General features: G+C 42.3%; 1 protein-coding gene across 11 annotated transcripts in view; it reads left to right on the forward strand.

The window, feature by feature from the left end:
- The window catches only part of ANKRD7 (ankyrin repeat domain 7), a 195,886-nt gene that overhangs the window by 137,430 nt on the left and 42,204 nt on the right, over nucleotides 1-16,252 (forward strand). For 10 of the 11 annotated variants that reach the window (XM_050935977.1, XM_050935978.1, XM_050935979.1 and 7 more), the window contains 4 exons: nucleotides 8,554-8,666; nucleotides 9,128-9,269; nucleotides 12,652-12,942; nucleotides 13,979-14,214. In XM_050935977.1, the coding sequence (XP_050791934.1) occupies nucleotides 8,554-8,666; nucleotides 9,128-9,269; nucleotides 12,652-12,942; nucleotides 13,979-14,214 (782 nt within the window). Of the gene's footprint in view, nucleotides 1-8,553; nucleotides 8,667-9,127; nucleotides 9,270-12,651; nucleotides 12,943-13,978; nucleotides 14,215-16,252 lie in introns of those variants that run through there. The other variant, XM_050935987.1, reaches the window with a different exon arrangement.

Raw genomic sequence — 16,252 nt, forward strand, 5'->3', positions numbered from 1 at the left:
TTTCAGGAAAGAGATTCAAGGACATTCACCAGTCTGTTTTACTGATCTTAGAACAGCCTCTGCCTCAGTGGGATTCTTCTTGAGACTTATGAGACTTATGTCCTCTTCCACATATTTAGTACCTATAGCACATCTGTAAATGAGACCACTGAAATATTGGTTGATAGCCAAATTCCCTCCAAATGTGTTTTATATGGAAACACTGTGTATTTTTATGGAAGCCCTCAGGAGTCTCTTTGCAGAGTTGACAGGCAATGTGCTGCAGTAGCCAGGTATTAGGATTAGCTTCTGCCTGGGTGGAGGCTTCCACGGTCCCTCCTGCTCCTGCCATGGGGCTTTGGGTGCCCAGGCTCAAGGCTTAAGCCCTCTGTGGCTTCAGCTGGGGTGCCCAGGCTCAGGGCTTCAGCCCTCCATGACTCCAGCCAGAGTGCCCAGGCTCAGGGCTTCCGCCCAGTTGCTGCAACTGTGGCTCAAGGCTTCAGTCCCCATGGCTGCAGCCGGGACTTACGGCACCCAGGCTTGAGGCTTCTGCTTCCCCTCAATCCTGCCAGAGCTCTGAGCACCCAGATTTAGAGCTTCCACCTCCCACCCCATTCCTGCCTGGGCTTGGGGCACCAGGCTCAGGGCTTCCACCCAGCAGTCCATCTAAGGCTTGGGCGCCCATTTTTATGTAGGCCCTCAAATTGACCAGGACCCCTACACGTAGGTCCGCTGTAAGTAGGAGGCACTGAAAATGCTGTGCCTAGGGGCACCTAAGGTGTAAATCCAGTCCTCTGTGTGTGCGCGCACCTGGTGCACAGGAGCCAGACTGTTTTCTGCAGCAGTACCTGTTGAGGGGGTGCATGTGCCCTACACCTCCTCTTAGCCCCTCCTGAGGCTATGTTGGAAGAGCAGGTATGCCACCACACCCGTAATCAGTTCCTTCTCACTGCTCATGGCCCGAGTCAGAGTGCCCTTTGTAGTTTACCTCATGTTTTTTTCTCTGCATAGTCAGTGAGCAGATCTCTGCCTTTTTTGTAAATAGTTACTTAGCAGTTAGTACCCAGTAGTTAGGCTTCTCTTATGATTTTATTTTTGTTTTTAAAGTATTTAGGACTTGGCTTTCAGTGCTAGGCATCGATGGCATGCAGCACTCACTGAGCTTTAAGCACTTCCTGTCGTGGGGTGTGTGTCTCAAGTAGTGCCCTCTACATGTGCTATCTTTTGTGTTTTTGTGAGGGATACGTTAAAGAAAGGTGCAGTATCAGCCATTCTTTCAAAAGAAGAACACAGTTTTCCAGAGATCTGTGCCTCAAGCAACACTTCATGGAACGGGCAATGAGACTCTTCTCTGCCCCAGGGCCCTCATTTCACTATCCTGCCACTTGTACACAATTCACTACCAAGGCTATAGTAGTTTTTGACAGACCCCTGGACTTAGACTCTTCTCCTGGGAGAAAGTGGGGTTGGTCTTCCTCTCTAGGTCTTCCCCAAATAAGGACTCATAAGACAGACTGGAACCATTCAAAGAAGGACATGGCTGTAATCACCGTTACCTTGCAGGAGTCCATAGTGAGTCCTGCCAGGGATATGACGTAACCCAGAAACTCCACCGTGTTCTTGTCACATTCATATTTTTCTGACTTGGCATAGAGTTGGTTCTGACTAAGCCAGTCTAGAATGATACAGATACAGAGCTCTTGATTTTCAGAGAAAATGAGAATGTCAGCTAAATAGGTGACCATGAACTGATCTGGAATAACCCTAAAGACTTCATTCATAAAATGCTGGAAGGTAGCAGGAGCATTACAGAGACCAAACAGCATAGCCAAATATTCAAAATGGCTGTCTTTCTCTCACCCTCTTACCATATTCTGAGCAAGTTATATGCTTCATGAAGGTCTAATTTCGTAAGGATCCGAGTTAAGTAGAATCTCTCAGAAGCTCATTAATAAAGGGAAGAGGATATCAATTGTGCACTATGATTTGATTTAGTGCCCAGTAATCAACGCAGAGTTGGAGAGAGCCATCCTTCTTGGCTATCAAGAATATAGAGGTGCCAGCTGGAGAGGTGGAGGGATGAATAAAATCTCATCTATTCCTGGAGGGCTTATAGCTGTTGGGATTGTCTGGATTCCAGCAGTGCAGTGGCAGAGCAGCTCACAGGCTGATAGAGTGAAGTACTGACCCAGATGTGGCCCTGCTACTAGGGCTGGGTTCTGGGATTTCCTGACTCAGAGGAATGGTGGTTCTCGGTCAGCAGCCCACCACAAAATGCGAACATTCCGCGCAGTACAGGCACAGTCTTAGAGCCAAGGATCAGTTATTTTCATTGATGGAGAGGCAGGGTTGAACTTGGTCAATCTACATAGGCTTGGGGTATGATAGACTACCTGGAGTTGCATAGGACAGACAGGTCTGGTTCAATAAGTCTCAGGGGATGTGCTGCTTTTCCTGGCATCATTCTGTTAGTCGGCCATCAATATTGATGCACAGATCAGTCAGAGCCACTCAGTGGCCCTGATTCATCTTTAATAGAATCACTGAGTTCTTTCCAGAAGTGGTGTCATTATGCAGCCTGGTTCCAGCAGGTATTGGCTGCCAGGTATCAAAACTCAGCAGTGTATCTGGCAATGGGCCAGGATCCCTGCTAGAGGGCATGGAGCACAGACTCTTCAGTGTGCTCCCTGTTAAAGTTGTCTGGAATATCTTCCATTGTCTCAAAATGTTTGAAAAGAGGGCCAAACATCTCCCATAGTGGGTAAGCCTACCCCAGAGCCTCTCCAGTAAGCCAACTAATCATGATTCCTACTCAGGGAGTAATCCATGGGGTATTATTGTGGTTGCAGCACAAACAAGGTGACACTGATTCAAGAATCCCTGGAATTTGGTCCAGGCCCCATTGAACTTGTCCAGTAGGGTAACGTTGGACTCACAGATAATAGGTGTGAGAGTCAAAGGGACTTTAGCCACTGCCTGGGTTTGCATCTGGGTCTGGAGGCTGGCATTCCAGTTCTGTAGTGCAGTCACCTGGGCCTCGATTTCATGAGCCTGCACTTGGGCCTACAGGATTGCATTCTGTTCTCGAAGTGCAGCAAACTGGGCTTGTTTTTCCTTTAAGGCCCATACTATGTCCATGAGGTTGAGTGGGGCTCCCGCTGTGATTGTTTCAGAAGCGACCTCTATGTCATTAAGCCTAGGCCCTCCCTACATCTGGTCTTTTGTGGGCTGCTCAAACTGTAAGCTTTCAGGGCGTGTGCGGCCAACCTAGTGAGTGGAACAGGACTTTGCCTGGTGGTTGTGGTGACAGTTTGGGTAATGGGAAGTGAAGATCCAGGGATCAGTCACTAGTCCAAAGGTGAAGCTGGCATCAGGGTCAAGGGGACACGCCAAAGGTTAGAACCGGTGTCAGAAGTCAAAGCCTAAGCTGAAGAGTAAGCCAGAGTCGTCATCAGGAACATAACCAAGAGTCGGAGCAAGGAGTCAGAAACCAGAATGGATCGGGAGACTGAGGCTAGAGTGGGAGCAGGGCTTGAAGCAGAAAGTGAAAGTCATAGTAGGGCAAGTGCAACTGTGAGCATAGTATGCATTGAGTAACTGCTGTGTTGCAGCTGCCGCAAGGCTCAAGTAGCAGACCAGTGACTCCAGTAAGTGCAACCGTTTTGAGGGGGCTCACTGGGCCAGACTGAGAGTCGGCCAGATTGAGAGTCAGCCAGCCTGGGAGCCAGCTGTACCTCCTCTATCTGAGAAAGATTCTGGACATTAGTTAGAAAGACTTCATCAGCAGCAGAGATCTGAGAAATCACCAACAAGCAACTTGTTTCCATCAGTATCAGAAGGAAGTGCTAGACAGATCTGGGGCATGTACTCCAGATGCCAACACAGACATCCACATGAAGCTGTCAAATAGAAACCATCTGGTGTGAGAAAACAAAGGCATCCAAGAGAAACCTTAAGAAGAACTCTTTGCAGAGAGGGTAAAATAGTTGATCTCTATTCACAGAGCAAATGGAACCAGCAGCAAATAACAGAGAGGAATGGAAAAGACTTGTTTCCACCCTATGTGCTAACATTGGTGTGCGAAGGATGTAAAGATTGCTAGATTTTTAAAAGGGATAGTTTAGTTTTTTTCATCCTAGTAAAGAAAACATACCACTTTGTGAATGCCAGTGAAAATGAGGTAGGATCAGAAGAGGCTAAAATAGAGAAAGAACAAGTTAAAAATTACTTGGACAAATAGATGTCTTCAAGTCACCAGGGCCTGATTAAATGCATCCTAGAATACTCAAGGAGCTGACTGAGAAGAGATCTGAGCCATTAGTAATTATCTTTGAAAAGTCATGGAAGATGGGAGACTGGAAAAGGACAAATATAGCGCTCATCTATAAAAAGGGAAATGAGGACAATCCAGGAAGTTACAGACCAATCATCTTAACTTCTGTACCCAGAAAGCAAATAATTAAGCAGTTTGCAAACATCTAGAAGATAAGGTGATAAGTAACAGTCAACATGGATTTGTCAAAAACAAATTATGACAAACCAACCTGATACCTTTCTTTGACACAGTAACAACCCTTATAGATGGGGGGAAGCAGTAGACATGGTATAGCTTGACTTTAGTAAAGCTTTTGATACTGTCTCACATGACCTTCTCATAAACTAGGGAAATGCAACCTAGGTGGAGCTACTATAAGATGGGTGCAAAACTGGTTGGAAAACCATTCCCTGAAAGTAGTTATCAGTGGTTCACAGTTAGGCTGGAAGTGCATAACGAGGGATCAATTTTGGATCCAGTTCTGTTCAATATCGTCATCAACGATTTAGATAATGGCATACAGAGTACACTTAGAAAGTTTGCGGACAATACCAAGCTGGGAGGGGTTGCAAGTGCTTTGCAGGATAGGATTAAAATTCAAAATGATCTGGACAAATGGAGAAATAGTCTGAAGTAAATCGGATGAAATTCAATAAGGACAAATGCAAAGTACTCCATTTTGGAAGGAACAATCAGTTGCACACATACGAAAAGGGAAATGACTGTCTAGGAAGGAGTACTGCGGAAAGGGATCTGGTAGTCATAGCTGACCACAAGCAAAATATGAGTTAACAGTGTAATGATGTTGCAAAAAAAGCAAACATCCTTTTGGGATGTATCAGCAGGAGTGTTTTAAGCAAAACACAAGAAGTAATTCTTCTGCTGTACTCCACTCTGATTAGACCTCAGCTGGAGTATTGTGTCCAGTTCTGGGCACCACATTTCAGGAAGGATGTGGACAAAATGGAGAGAGTCCAGAGAAGAGCAACAAAAATGATTAAAGGTCTAGAAAACATGACCTGTGAGGGAAGATTGAAAAAAAATTGGTTTGTTTAATTTGGAAAAGAGAAGACTGAGGGGACATGATACGTTTTCAAGTATGTAAAAGGTTGTTATAAGAGGGAGGAAGAAAAATTGTTTTTCTTAACCTCTGAGGATAGGACAAGAAGAAATGGTCTTAAATTGCAGCAAGGGAGGGTTAGATTGGACATTAGGAAAATCTTCCTAACTGTCATGGTGGTTAAGCGCTGGAATAAATTGCTTAGGGAGGTTGTGGAATCTCCATCATTAGAGATTTTTAAGAGCAGGCTAGATAAAGACCTGTCAGGAGTGGTCTAGATAATTAGTCCTACCACGAGTGCAGGGGACTGGACTAGATGATCTCTTGAGGTCTCTTCCAGTTCTATGATTTTATGTTTAATGGCTCTGATGTGTCAGGTTGTCCCCTTGGCTTGGCTCTTTGTTTTGTATTCTGACAGTGAGAGGCCAAGCTGTTTCAGCATGGACACTTTCTAGAAGGGTTACTTCCTGTATCATAATGACGTACAGGATAGCAAATACACCTCCTCCACAGAGACTATTGGCCCATTCAGCAAGAGCTCAAGCTTCCTCGGTAGCTTTTCTGAGAAACACTTCTATACTGGATATCTGTAGGGCTGCTACTTGGTCCTCTGTGGAAGCGTACCTTCACTCATAATTATGCTATCACAACTGCTTCAAGATCTGCTGCAACTTTAGGAAAGCAATATTGCAATCACTATTTAAGTAGACTCCACCTCCTAACAGAACTGCTTGTGAGTCATCTAAGTGAAATATGTATGCGCAAGCACTCCAAAAAGAAAAAACAGTTACATATCTGTATTGTAACAGTCATCCTTTAGAAATATAGTTGCACACATGTATGCCAGCGCCTGCCTTCTGTCCCATCTGCATTGGAGTCCTGAGCCACCATATTCCACTGTAAAGGAACTGAGGAGGTATTGAGGTGGCACTGCACTTAAGTAGCTTCAGGAAGGGTTATGGGGAGGTTCAGGGCACATGCACTGTCCTGATGGGTACTGCTTCAGAAAACTCTGGTTCCAGCTTGTTGGGCAAGCGCACACGTCAGTGGAATACATGTGTGCAACCACATCTGGAAGAACAACAGTTACAACACAGGTAACCATTCTTTCTGTTGCCTTGCCATAATTCCAGATGCTGGCTTCCTTCAGAAACATAGTTTTCTACTTGCATAGGAAACTACCAGTCTCATGTGAGCTACTATGAGTACAAAATGTGGAGCAAGTCTTGCCACATCATATATTCTTTTCTTGAAAGAGACCAGAAAGAATTCAGAAATGTTATCAAGGTAGTTGGAAGATTGCTCGATATTGCAGATACCACAGTAAGAGCAACTGCCTCTGGAACCAGATGCCTAGAAGCTTAAGGGCCTGTTGCCTCATGATGGAAACCATATTAGGGAGACAATTAAGGCTAACCACATTAATGCCAAGAAAACAAAAGTGATCTATAGTTCCCTCAGGTCAAGCTTTCCCTTCCTCCATCCATCAGGAAAGTCACAAGTACCACATCAGATTCAAGCAGTACAGTTTTCCAGCTCTGGGATGGATGGATGGATGAAGAGTAGCAGCTGACTGAAACTGAATCCAGGACAGAGATGAAGCTGATATCAGAGAGGGACACAAACTTTCAAGAACTTGCCATCTCCATAACATCACACTTCTTTGAGGGTGTCTCCCCTCAGATCATGGAAATGGTGTACATATTCACCTGGTCTCTTCATTGCACTGGGTACCTCGTTAGCCACAACAATTTTTATTTTATTTTTTTTTACAAAGAAAAATCCTTTTCCCACCTACTGCTGGCCAAAACCCGTTACATTCAGACTAAGCATTGATGCTCTCGAGGCTTGATTACTGGAATATACTTAACTAGGAATGAAATTATTTTAAAAAAAATTTGATTAGTTCAGAACATAGCAGCCTGCTTACAGAGCCACAGGCCTCCAAGAGTACATCACCATAATGCTCCCCTCTCACTAACTCATTGTTAAATACTGAGGACAAATTTAAAATTTCATCCCTCTTCTTGAAAAGCCTCCATGGGATTGACCCATGTTACCTAAGCACCATCTACATGATCATGACCTCCTCCAATAGATGTCTCCTACCAGGACCCTGAAAATGTCAGCCATGAGTGAGATTAATGTAACAAATGCTAAACTGAGTCCACAAGTATGGGTAAATTTTTGGAGAGGGCAGCCAATTTCTTGTTCCATTCCAGCTAAGTGACTATGAACTTATATTGCTTAAGTCTTTTGCAGGGTCAAAGGATGTTTAGTGAGAGTCATAGTAGCTTCTTGATCCAAACAGGAGTCTGCTGTGGTGCTAGAGATCTTCCAGAAAGAAACATAGTGCTCAGTCCACACTCGCCCACTAGGCATCACCATTTTGATGGAAAGGACTCCTTTTGCTACATTTTCAAGATTTTAGTGCGGTAATCCCAAAAAACATGTGTTTCTGTCACATGATAGAGCCTTCTCTGAGTCTACTGGGTTACTATTAGATGAAACCCATTAGTCTCTGACATGGCAAAGTTAAACATAAAATGGCAACTTTTCCTCATGTATTTTCTGAAATACAGATTTCTGTGAAGATCTTCCCTACTCTGGAAAGTCCACTCTTTAATCAAGTTTTGGGGCTGATAGTCTTTATCTCTTGCTACTGCAGGAGGTGCCAAAATTCCATTGCGGCAATTTGATCCCATTTCCTAAGTGAGAACAGAGAAGAAAGTATCCTATTCATTTCAGTCCATACTGGAGGGATGCAAGACAAAATCTAATTTTTAGATAAAGAGATGAAATATAGTTTCTACATCTGGAAGAACAGCAGCTAATGAAAATTGTAGAGTTTCAATATGAGATAATTGGTGATGCGAAGAGTGTCTTTATATTTACATGGACAGCACCTATCACAATGTGAGCAACACTGAAATAAATAATATTTAATAATAATGAACAGTGAATTAATAAGGTTAACAAGACTTAACATCAGTTATATCTGCTTCCTAATTGGCCATGAATGTATGTTTAATAGAATTTTTTATTAAAACATCAAAATTTTAAAACAAAGATGTATTCCAGCTTCTCTGTAAGGAATGTGAAGGTCTGCTTCCGGTATGTATCATATATAGCAAATGAAAACTTCCATTAATGCTATATGTAGTAACGTGTATATGTATTTTTTTTTTCATTTTGAAAGTTCGAGAGTGAAAGGAAAAAAGTGAAGAAGCTAGTAGAGTTAAAACGATCAGTGGACGTCCGACTGGATCAAGAAATGAAGAGAAACAGTGAATTGCAAAAAGAATGTAATGGGTACAGTTTTTTCAGCACTTCCAAGAAAATATCAAGTAAACTAAAACGTGCCTTTGTTCAGTTTACAAAATTAAACTTTAACTGAAAAATGATTGTACAACTGACCTCACAAATTGCTTGTATAATGCCAAACTTTTAATGTTGTTTGCTTTTGTAATTGAGCACCTGTTGCAAAGTGCAGTGAGCAGGTATGGTAAGCCAGGCTTCCCTGCAACTCTTCAGGCAGGGAAGGAGAAAAAGGGTCCTTGTTCAGGCAGGTAAGGAGAGAAAAGGACTTACACCTACAGACATCCTGATAGGGGCAGCTAGAAGTTTGCCCTAAAAATGATTTCTGAGACTGAGAGGATGATTCATCAGATTTGTCTATCAAATATATTAAAAATGGGTTTGAGGAGCTTGGCTATGGTTTCTAAAAATATATAAACAAGTCTGTTTGTCTTTCTACTGTACTTACTATGCAGAATGAAGAAACTTCTAAAAACAGTTAAGAAGAAACTAAAGGAATATGAGAATGGAGAGGGTGTGTCCCAGTTTAGTTTCCAGGGAGAACTGAAGAACAGATATTCTGAAATGGACAATGAAGTTAGTAGATTAAGGACACAGGTAGGTTCTAATATTTGAAACTCACATCATTCATTCTTCATATATTCCTCTCAGAATTGCTATAATTGTGGTGGCTACATTTTGAGTGGGATTTTTGTTGTTTTGATTCTCATTAAAGATTGTAAAGAAATAACCGTTCTCCACTCCTCACCCGAAGAGCCTCATGAGATCCTCATGCATCTCACGGGCTCTAAAAAGCGCTCAGGAGGGGGATGGGAACACCCACTGAGATAAATGGACTAGTTCACACATCTGTGAGTTATTGTTTCAGGTTGTATTCATCTCAATAGGATGTTCTTATTCTGCTCATAAGAACACATTGAGATGAATGGCATGCCTCAGACGTTTTAAAGACTCCCATGCTGAAGGAGGATGTGTAGAGAAGCCCTTTCCCTCCATCATCCCTCTGTCCTTCCTGCTTAAAGGATTACGTTCCATGGTGCTCTAAAATCTGCATGTTTGCACAGATTTTCTTGAAATTTGCATTGTTTTGTGGGAATACATTGTAGGGTTACTGACCACATTTGGGATCATTTGAGACCGTAGTTCCAGAGATACATGTTCTGAAAAAGATGGCAGTTTTTCAGAAAGTTACTAGGTAGCATTTTTTGCACAGAGCCAGAGATAAAACTACTGCTGTGATGCAGCTCAAAATGTTCTCAATTGATTAGTTATTATCTACGATAGTGGACGGCATCCACTAGGTCTTTAGGGAATTTAAGAAAGTGTTCATTTCTTCAATTGCATAGTTGTGCAGTCTGGAAGGATTACAGGGTACATGTCCCAGTAAAGAAGAAACCGTGAGAGGGTTTCTATGCAACCATTTTATGCTTGTCTGGGTAGTTTGAGGAAATGTGCCGACGCCACTGCACCAGTGAACAGCCCTCCACTGTTGCTTCTAGTCCTAATCTTTGTACACCAGTGCAATAAAGATCTAATAATTCACACTGCTTGCTGCACGTTGTCTGTTATAATATCATGTGTTTGTATTTTATGGGGAGGTTTACTGTGAACACAGCTGAATAGTCAGTAGCTGATTTAAGCAAAATGTTTGTTATTTTGCGTGAGGAGGAGTCGACAACAGAGGACTTGTGGATTGGCAAGAAGGACAGGGACAAGAAGAGGGGTTGCAGTTACAGGAGGGGTGAGCAGTGAGGATGCATGATAGGCAAGCCTTGCATTCATTGATAACAGATTTTTCATTTTACTAGCCTCTGGGGAGGTGAGGGCAAAGGACTACTTCCAGATCTTCAAGTAGATTAATGTGGTGTTTCCTAAAACACATAGTGCAGAAGTACAGAACTGACAGCGCAGGTGACTTGACCTCTAAGGGAAGAGAAATATGTGTTCTGCCAGGGTGCCAACATGTGGATTCTGGGTGATTCCTCATCCATAAGGATGTGGCAAAGTATAGAGTACACCACAGTATAGGGATTCCTGACACATGCTGATTTGACTCCATATGCAAACTGCAGAAAGGGATATGAACAACTGTTTACATGACTACTAACTCCTATCAACAATGTATCTTTTCCTGGTGGTATGTTGTCCCCTCTCAGAATGTTGAGTTGAGCAAAACTCAAACTTCTGAAAACCAGGAAATGCACAGTTAAGCCCATGCAACATTTCTCTGGTCTCATTCAGCAATGCCCAATATGTCCCATAAACACACCACTACAGCTGTAAGGTCCATAGTGTAGACATAGCCTATTTCACAGCCTTTTACAACTCCCTTGTGCTTACTCACACGATATCATCTCAACCATCACTTTCACTTAAACATAATTAAAGCATTAGAATCCTCTCATTACTGCCCCTCACTGCTGACAATATCCTTTGTAATAAATGCCCTGTGCCTTCCACCATTTAGTATAGGTATGCCTAACACTGTCTGCATGCAAATAGTTCCCATAGGTTGCTGCCATCTCCAGGGGAACAGAGCAAAGGTGATGTAGGCAACCTTCCCCCTCCCCACCCTCCACCTATAGTGTTGCATGGAATTCTGTGGGTGAGAGTTGTAAAAGGCGGTAAAGAGCTTGTACATTTCAGCAACTGGGGAGTGGCAGGGTAAAGGTATGTGTGTTAACAGGGCATATTGGGGCATTTCTGAAAGAGAGCAGAGTTAAGGTTGCATGGACAACCTTAACTGCATTTCCTGTTTTTCAGAGGTTTTGAGTTTTGCTCAACTCAGTGTTGTGCATGGGGATGACATGCCCCAAGCAACCTTCATTAATGTAGTTTTTTGCCATTGAATATACTTGGCTTTGTTCCAGACCATCTTCTTGAATTTTATCACATGTTAAGGCTCTGATGTCACCTGCCTTTTAGGGGTTCCACCATCATATTTTAGGTCAACAGGCAATGAGGTAGGCCTGTAGGGAGTGGAGCTTATTTCCCCTTAATAGCTGTCTCAGCCCATCCTGCCCTATTGTTAAACACCTGAAAGTGTGTCCTAGAAGTAGCTTTTATTATCCCTATCTGGCTTATATTTAGAAACATTTCCACCCTTCCTACGTAGGGCCAAACTTATTACAGTCTGTTCCCCTTATTTTATGAGTGTAGCTTTGTTGCTAGTGCACTATATTTTAGAAATTAAGTAACTTTTTAAATTAAGTATGTAGTGCTTTGAGTGCCTTCACATCAGGGCATTTTTATAAATAAAATTAGTAATATTTGTATGACTTTGTTGCAGTTAAAATGTAAAAATTATATTTGGACATCAGGGAAGGGGATTTTTGTATATTCCCTTCCATGCAGTTATGTTTATACATATCAGTACAGTTGTTATAAGAAGGTCTGTTTGATACTGTCTGCATATTTTTACACAGTATTTATTTTCCTTTTTCATATTAAAAAGGACAAGGAAACCATAAAATATGCAGTAATGACAGAAAAGATTAAGTTTTTTTCCAATGAGTTTTATTCAGGTTTCAGATCCTACTGAAAGATCTCACATTGTCTTTTAAATTCCTATACTCAAACTACCTTTTGATTTACCATAAGTATATTATTTCTCTGCTAGCATAAAAAGCTTCCTACAATCCAATTTTACAAGTTTTAAATGGTTGCATAGCATTTTTGATACATAACAAGGCCCTATCTCTTATGCTCCTGTTTACTTTAGAGCATTTGAATAGTCCCATATATGGGTAAAATGCTTGTAGGTTTGGGGCCTAAATGATTTTATTTTTTAAAGTATTTCTGCAAACTATTGTATATAGGTTGAGAAAGAAGAGGACTTAAGCTGTTCTATGAAAAATAATTTAAAAGATCTGCTTTTACTAAGTTTAGAATGATTTTTTTTCACTGACTTCCATTGAATTTAGAGAAATTTTGAACTCCCTGTTTGATAACTGAGTTTAAACTTTTTCAATGTGTACAGACAGATGACCTTTCCAAAAAGCTGGATATAGAGTCAAAAAAAAATATGCAGTTAGAGTCTACAAATCGTGATCTGCGAGAACAGTTGTCTTCTATGAAGATACTGCATAAGAATCATGAAAAGCTGGAGAAGAGCAAATGGCAGCTGGAAGGAGAAGTAGCTCATCTCAAACATCAAGTAGAGACTAATATGATGGACCACAGTCAAATAGAACAGTATAAAAGAGAGATTGAAGAACGAGCTAGACAAGAAATAAGACAAAAACTAGAAGAAGTCAATCTATTTTTGCAGGTTAATTTATTTGCTACTTACTATATGCTGTGTATTTGGTACTTTAAATTTTATATTCCATATTCATTTCCAAGTTGAACTTTATATTTTAGGTGCTTTGTTTTCATCATAAAAGCTAAATATATGATATTTCCATATGTTTCCAGTTTGGTAGTTAGGGAACTAGAGATACAATAGAAGGAAGAAAAAAATATAAAGAAAAGTAAAATTGAGTACAATCCCTTACAGTAGCACCTGTGGGTCATTCTATCCCAAAGCCTACCCCAGACTTATTTTCCCTCATGACTCATTTTTTACCCTGGAGGGGATGCTAAGCTTGCCTTACTCTTAGAGGGATAGTATTCTATCACACTGACCAAGGTAGCTTTTGTTCTTTGTATTTATTTTGCAGAGCTACACTGATTTTCTCTCCTCCCCTCTTCTTTGGAGTTCAGTTTGTAGATAGAGAAGAACTGAGGGAAGACGAAGGGAATGAATTATTTATATCCTCGGCCAGTAGATTGTTGGGCTCAAAAGATACATGTCTACCACCTCACCTATGCCACCCTTTCCCTTCCCTCCACCCCTCCGGGCTATTATTACTGATGGTTCCATGGTCAGTGACCAGGCATGTTAACCGCTACAGTGTGGTTCTGAACACAATATTTTGAGAGAACAAAAGTTACAAAGTAACCTCCTCTTTTTTGACTCCACATTTATTATTTCAATGCTGGAAGTATTATCTACCTATGTATAGATCACATGGGATTCTGGCTCCAGCAGGGGGATCAGTTTCAATTAGACTGTTGTCCTATAAGACTGAAAGTTGTGCGTGCTAACTTTAATGTAATAGGTCCTTAATAAGGGACAGTTTCTTTCTAAGCCCGAAATCTTTCTGTTGCATAGTGACTTCAAATGTCTCCCTGTATGGTTGATGGCACTAAGGAAGAGTAGTTCCCTATCTGAATAAGATAGTGTATTTATACTGAATATGATTAACTGTTGGAAAAAAATTCTTCTTTCTTCCAATTTATTAAAGTTGTATTATTTACCTTAGACGCAGGCAGCCTCCCAAGAGACATTAGAACAAATAAGAATTACTAATAATGCTTCACTGAGAAACCAACTGGAGCACAGAATTAGAGATCTAGAATCTGAACTGGCTAGAATAAAAAACACACAAGAAGACAGTATCTTTCAAAAACAGTCTACGCAGACAGAACTGGAAAGATACAAAGATCTTTATTTGGAAGAATTAAAAATTAGAAAATCACTAGCAAGTAAACTGGATAGGTAAGTCAAAACCTTTATTTTAAAACAAATGGTAAAATATTATTTTTCCCTTCATTAACTTTCCTCCTAAAATGCCTCACTCCTGGACCTGCTCACCATAATGTGCATCAATCCAAGAGCAGGTATCTGTAGATGCAGTAGACTTTCACAACTAACTGGAAGACTGAGTAACATGTATTATTTTCAATATTTTATAAGTAGCAGAAATAGCATTCATTTTTATAGAGTATATTATAAAATTCTTTTGATTTTTAACAGGCATATCTTCTAGCTGGTCTGTAATAATCTCTTGTACTTACGGTAAGCAAGAGAAATTGCAGTTCATTGAGTAGTGTTCCTATGGGTGCTTCATTTCAGGTTTGCATCTCACATGTCTTTGATCAAAGATTTTCATCAGCAATGTCCATTTAGCCAGCACATGCGCTGCTGCTATCCTCACGCTCCACACTGAGGCTATATGAGGCTGCGCAGGCAAACTGCCCTCAGTTCTTTCTCAATTGCCTCAGCCTGAGATGGAGCTTACCATGTCTACATTGTGCCTGCCTTGGGTTCTTGCTGAGTTCATTCTACTGAGTTTATTTAGTTGAGTTTATTTGTTAGTAGTACTACAGTAGTTGGTTACTGGTTATTGAAAGATTGTTTTATTTCCTTTGGGAAAATCCTGTCTGTGAGGGGCCTGCCTGGTTCTCCAGGGTTTAAATGTTGCCTCACGTGGACAGAAACTATCCTGATCAGCGATGGACACTCTAAGTGGGTTCACTGCCTAGGAGAGTTGCATGGTCCACAGAAGTGTAACTTCCAGTTAGCCCTCAAATCCAGTGCACAGAAGAACCATGACTGTTAATGAAGGAGTGCTCCCTTCTCCCCACTTCAGAGCCAAGTTAGGAGAACTCCCGCACCCCGTCCATCAGTCCCTCTAGTGCCCCTTTGACTTTGGTGCAACACTCTGCTGAAAAGGGGAAAGCTTCAGAGACCTCCTCGAAAGATCCTAAAAAGAGAAAAGACGGTTACTCACCTTTGTAACTGTTGTTCTTCGAGATGTGTTGCTCATATCCATTCCAGTTAGGTGTGTGCGCGCCGCGTGCACGTTCGTCGGAGAAACTTTTATCCTAGCAACACTCGGCGGGTCGGCTAGGCGCCCCCTGGAGTGGCGCCGCTATGGCGCCGGATATATACCCCAGCCGACCCGGCCACCCTTCAGTTCCTTCTTGCCGGCTACTCCGACAGTGGGGAAGGAGGGTGGGTTTGGAATGGATATGAACAACACATCTCGAAGAACAACAGTTACAAAGGTGAGTAACCATCTTTTCTTCTTCGAGTGATTGCTCATATGCATTCCAGTTAGGTGATTCCCAAACCTTACCTAGGCGGAGCGGTCGGAGTGAGATGTGGCAGTATGCAGAACCGCTGCGCCAAAGGCTGCATCATCTCTAGATTGCTGGACCAGCGCGTAGTGCGAGGTGAAGGTGTGGACTGATGACCAGGTCGCTGCACGGCATATCTCCTGGATAGGCACGTGCGCCAGGAAGGCGGCTGATGACGCTTGAGCTCTGGTAGAGTTCGCTGTGAGGTGGCCCGAAGGGACATGAGCTAGGTCATAGCATGTGCAGATGCATGCAGTCACCCAGGAGGAGATTCTCTGGGAGGAGACTGGCAGACCTTTCATCCGTTCCGCGACCGCCACGAACAGTTGGGGAGACTTCCAGAACGGCTTCGTCCGCTCAACATAGAAAGCGAGTGCCCTGCATACATCTAAGGAGTGTAGCTGCTGCTCCCGCCGAGAAGAGTGGGGCTTCGGAAAGAAGACCGGGAAGAAGATGTCCTGGTTGGTATGGAAGGCAGACACAACCTTAGGGAGGAACGCCAGATGAGGTCGCAGTTGTACCTTGTCTTTATGAAAAACAGTGTAGGGCGGGTCCACCGTGAGTGCTCTCAGCTTGGAGACCCGCCTGGCCGATGTAATGGCCACCAGGAAGACTGTTTTCCACGATAGGTACAGGGGCAAGCAAGTTGCCAGTGGCTCAAAGGGTGGGTGCAT

This window comes from Gopherus flavomarginatus, chromosome 1 (assembly GCF_025201925.1).
Source record: "Gopherus flavomarginatus isolate rGopFla2 chromosome 1, rGopFla2.mat.asm, whole genome shotgun sequence".
Classification (NCBI taxonomy): Eukaryota; Metazoa; Chordata; order Testudines; family Testudinidae; genus Gopherus; species Gopherus flavomarginatus.